Source organism: Palaemon carinicauda, chromosome 11 (genome assembly GCF_036898095.1).
Source record: "Palaemon carinicauda isolate YSFRI2023 chromosome 11, ASM3689809v2, whole genome shotgun sequence".
NCBI lineage: Eukaryota > Metazoa > Arthropoda > Malacostraca > Decapoda > Palaemonidae > Palaemon > Palaemon carinicauda.
This window is the reverse complement of record NC_090735.1, coordinates 94,642,114-94,647,113: the sequence shown is the minus strand read 5'-3', so window position 1 is coordinate 94,647,113 and position 5,000 is coordinate 94,642,114. Positions and strand designations below refer to the sequence as shown.

The window sequence follows — 5,000 nt, the reverse complement described above, 5'->3', positions numbered from 1 at the left end:
AATTACAATGAATTTCGACATGGAGAGTGTTTAAGCAAAGGAGATTATTTGTGGCTATATTAATTTGGAAATTTGTCGTTAAAAGGGGGTTCATTGTATGTTGTCCCCCTCTTCACCCCCACCCCCCACCCCCACCCCCCACACACACACTCACAGCATGAACTGATTTTCTTTTCCATGTGATAAAATATACAAACAATTACAGAATATTTAACGATTGAGGCTTATGTAATTTTTTTCAGTTTTCTATAAAATGATGCCACCCAAAAAGAGATTCTACCGAATACTTAATAGTTGAGTCTTATGTAATTGTTATATTTTTTTTCAGATTTTTACAAAATGATGCCACTCAAAAAGATGTTCTCATTCAGTGTATCCGATAAAACAATTTCGGTGAAAAGAAAAAGATAACAGAAACAGAAGAGCAGACGCATTTATGGAGGGAAGCAAATGCAAGAAGAATGCAGCTAGAGCTGAGACACAGGATGAAAAACAAAGAAAAATCGTGCAAGTAGAATAACAGCTACCCATAAAACCGAAAATTGAAGAGCAGATGGATTTGAGAAGGAACACTAATTCAAGTAGAATGGCAGCTAGATGCCAGGCAGAAGACGAACAGCAGATGAATTTGCAAACTAACACCAATGCAAGCAGAAAGGCACTTAGACGTGAAGCCGACGATGAAGAGCAGAGGAATTTAAGAAGGGCCACTAATGAAAGCAGAATGTCAGTTAGACGTGGAGCAGAATACGAAATGGAGATGAATATATGAAAGAACACTAAAGCAAGCCGAATGGCAGCTACAGTAGGCGTGAACAAAAGACGAAAGGCAGATGAATTTAAGAAGGAACAATATACAAACAGAATGGCAACTAAACCTGAAGCACATGATGAAGACCAAAGAAATTCTTGCCTTGAAAATAATTAACAAAGAATAGCAGCTACAAAAAATCTTGAGTCGAAAAATCAAAGAATGACTCGACTTCAGGAAAACCCACAAAGAATGATTGTCCTTCGAAACGAAGAAACATCGGAAGGAGCTGAGAATAGATGCATGCATGAAGGAGCAGAAGCACGTCCTTTTAATACTGTACAATGCCATCTTGGGGCTTCCACTTATAATCCAAGATACTCCTATGAAACAGCAATGTAATAACTGTGATGCTCAGAAATGGAAGAATGAAATCACTGGATTGTGTTCAAGTGGAGGGAATATTAGACTGCCTGTGTTAGTTTAACCTCCTGAATATCTAAAAAAAAAACTTCTCAATGGAACATCCCAGCATTCAAAATATTTATTGAAAACATACTACTATACAATAATGTTTTCCAGATGACTTCATTTGGAGCAACCTTTGTGAATGAGGGGGGTTATTTATGCCCACATTCAAAATTCAAGGGTAAATGTTCCCGGTCAACGCCGAGTAAAATTTTTGGTCACGGCCAGCGGCAAAAGGTATAAACTATATGGTGTCTCCCCGTACCTCGGGTGGGGAGAGAGGAAGTAGTCATATCCTTGTGAGTAGGGATATAATTAGAGAGGGGTGAGGGGGTGAAAGGGTTGAATCTGTGTGTGCATACCTCTCTAAATATTTAGTCGCTCTTTTTGACGGGTTGCTTACATTAGTAAGAAATATTTACAAAGATGATATCAGGAAATAGAACGTCAGCTAATGGAAAAACTAACGAGTATGACAAACAAAGCAGAAGGAAGAGAAGACGATGGATTGATGAGCTAAGAATATTTGTAGGTATACACTGGCATAGAAAGACCATAAACAGGCGGAAGTGGAAAGGACATGTCTGAGGCCTTTGTCTCCAGTTGAGTAGCAAATGCCAATGATGATGAGATGATGATGATATATATATATATAAATATATATATATATATATATATATGTGTGTGTGTGTGTGTGTGTGTGTGTATGTATAGAGAGAGAGAGAGAGAGAGAGAGAGAGAGAGAGAGGAGAGAGAGAGAGAGAGAGAGAGAGAGAGAGAGATTAAAGATAAATTAATGTATCTTTTATACACACACCCATATATATATATATATTTTATATATATATATATATATTATATATATATAATATATATATATATATATACTATATATATATATATATATATATATATGAGAGAGATAGAGAGAGACCAAATACTTACGGTGGTAATAATATGAAGAAGAACATATCCGAGGTAAAGTGTGGAAGAGGTATGTTGAAATCGCATCCGCTGGTCGATGGGTCCCTGTTCAAAATATAAGAGGATAGAGTTTATATGAAAAAAAAAAGGTTAATTTATAATAAATAAGTCAAAATTGCCATTCACTTTGTTCTCCAATTGAATTTATATTTTTGCTACTATATAAAACTTTAACAAAAGTATTAATTTGTGATAAACAATTACACGTGCCTTTAATTGCATATTCTATTCTAATATCCTCTACTTTCCTCTTAGAGAGAGAGAGAGAGAGAGAGAGAGAGAGAGAGAGAGAGAGAGAGAGAGAGAGAGAGAGAGAGAGAGCCTCGGCTAGCGTAGGCTAGAAGACTGAATTAAGTGTCCATCTAGTTACCATGGCAACACGCAGACATGGTTTGCGCCACTGTAATTACCAGAGCTGAATTTTCTTTCTATATTATTTTGCTGAATACTCACAGGAGGAAGGTATGGTAATTCTTGCAGTAGGAGAAAGGGTGATTCACACATACAAAGGCAATAATATAATGAGTTACGTCTTGCTTCTTTATCCTCTGACATCTGTTTCTATCTCAATGAGACAATACAGAACTGTGCTAAAGCATAATCCTTTTCCGAATTCATATTAACAGCACATTTTTTCCTCATTTTATTGTTTAAACATCATCTTTCTATCCAGTGAGTTCTTGATTATTTTAAAAGAGAGCGATAAGTAGGTTTTTCCAAAATATAATAACAGTACTGATGTATACTCCAACAAGTGTACAGTATACACGATAACTGTTACGTGAAAATACATGAAAGAATCATTCGCCTTTAAGATACCAAACAAAATACATAGCCTAAATTCCGTCCACTGATACATTCAAGTATAATGTGCGTATATTTCATGCATATATTCACATAATCTATCCCACATGTGCATACAAAATGTCTTATTCTAAACGATAAGCAAGTTCACTCTCAGGTTTCATTATCCATAATATAGATATTATTCGTCTTCGTTCGTCTATCATTATATGAAATTTATTCATTACAGTTTTTAATATACTGCTATTATCCATTCATTACCAATCAAATTTAAGACAACTACTGTTAGGTTATAGAGGTTCCTAAATTGAAAATTGAAGTTTAGAAACCAATTCATCCACTGTCATTTACTAATAGTTTGAGCCGTACCTCAATTACCATCTTCTCTCATCAGGCAAGTCATAAACTTAAAATTCATTTATTCAAAACCAATGAAGTTTCAGTCTTCCTCATGTTTTATCTTTCAAGAAACCTTACATATGTGTTCCTCCCATTTATTAACAGTTATGATGGTTTCAAACAGCGCTTCATTATTCTATTCTCAATCGAAGTGTGTTCTGTACTTCATCCTTTCATTACCAAACTTTACTCTATTCTATTCAATCATTAATTGATTACACACACTAATTTAAACTACTTAACCATTATCAACCAAAATTCAGCGCATAAGACTTTCATCCAGGCAATTCTCATATTCGCATGTCATTATTCAATCGAATTTTAAACAGGAACCTTTACTATTCCATCCTATGTCGAATCCCAAACTACTTCGCTTATCTTTTGTTAATCAAATTCAAGAGGTCCATTGTCTATCAAAATTGATATTTTACCTTTGAGTTTAAATTTCGACAAATTCATTCTATTGTCTGAATCATTTATCCACTCTCTAAGAAATATGAGGCCTTTCTTTGATTAGTATATGGATGTACGTACACTCAACCTGAACGAGAAAACACGTTAAATTTACACATGCAATTGTCACCCTTATGTGGCCCCTTGGGAGAATATAGATACCTGTGTTTTTCGCTAAAGAAATAGATTTTTAGATTCTACTTGGTTTATCAATAATCGTCCATAATTAATTAGATTTTACTTTATAAACTCATTATCAATCACACTTTACTTTATTTACTTTCTTCACTCATTATCAGTTGTAGACTTGTTATCAGGCATCAGTAAACCATGAGGTCCCACTTCATCCTCTATCATATATCACATTAATGACTGAATTCCATTTACCCGTTATCAGATGATAGTTAAGCGCTATTTTCCTCATAGTTTGATTGGTAGGCCTATGGTTTTACATAAAAAATTCCCCCATCCGATAAGATAAATCTTAGAATTGGCTACATTTATCCTTTGTGATTCAAGAATTCGTCATCGGGATAAGGCAGCTTACGACTGTACCTCTATAATTTCCCAAACCAATCATACTTTTGAAATGCTTACTGTACAGCAACAATTACTATCTTTCCCTCTGAAACCATTATCGAAATCAAGTGTATCAGATTTTAATTATGAGATAATTTTTCGTATTTTTTTTAGTATCAAAACATTAACGTTTTATTCTATCCTGGTTCCTGACAGAACTGTTTCTAACCCTGATTTTAATGAGTTTTATTTATTCTAAACTTGGTGGATGTACAGTTGAACACAGAAATTCATGGCACACTTGGCACTCATGAAGTGCATCACTCACTCCCTAACTGTGCGGCGAGTTCCCGTATTCAGCCCTTCCCACCTCCTCTGCTACCTCTCCCTACACCAACTGTTTGTTTAGTCATGGCGCAGTAACGATGTGACAAGGTGCACTTCCTCAGAACCAGGTGTGTCACGAATTACTGTGTGCAACTGTACATGCTCCATACAAGATGATATTTTGCATATGTGCTAACTAGTCTTGACTCAAAAAGAACTCATGGGTGGGAAACATCCTGTGCAAATAATTTTCGGCTATTAAAAGATTATCATGTGCTTATCACGCATACAAACA

At 35.1% G+C, this 5,000-nt stretch overlaps 1 protein-coding gene across 1 annotated transcript in view; it reads right to left on the bottom strand.

The window, feature by feature from the left end:
• Positions 1-5,000, bottom strand: part of LOC137649393 (probable Na(+)/H(+) antiporter nhx-9) — a 473,554-nt gene that overhangs the window by 316,071 nt on the left and 152,483 nt on the right. Inside the window, exon 6 of the mRNA XM_068382378.1 lies at positions 2,165-2,248. Within this exon, the coding sequence (XP_068238479.1) occupies positions 2,165-2,248 (84 nt within the window). The remainder of the gene's footprint in view (positions 1-2,164; positions 2,249-5,000) is intronic.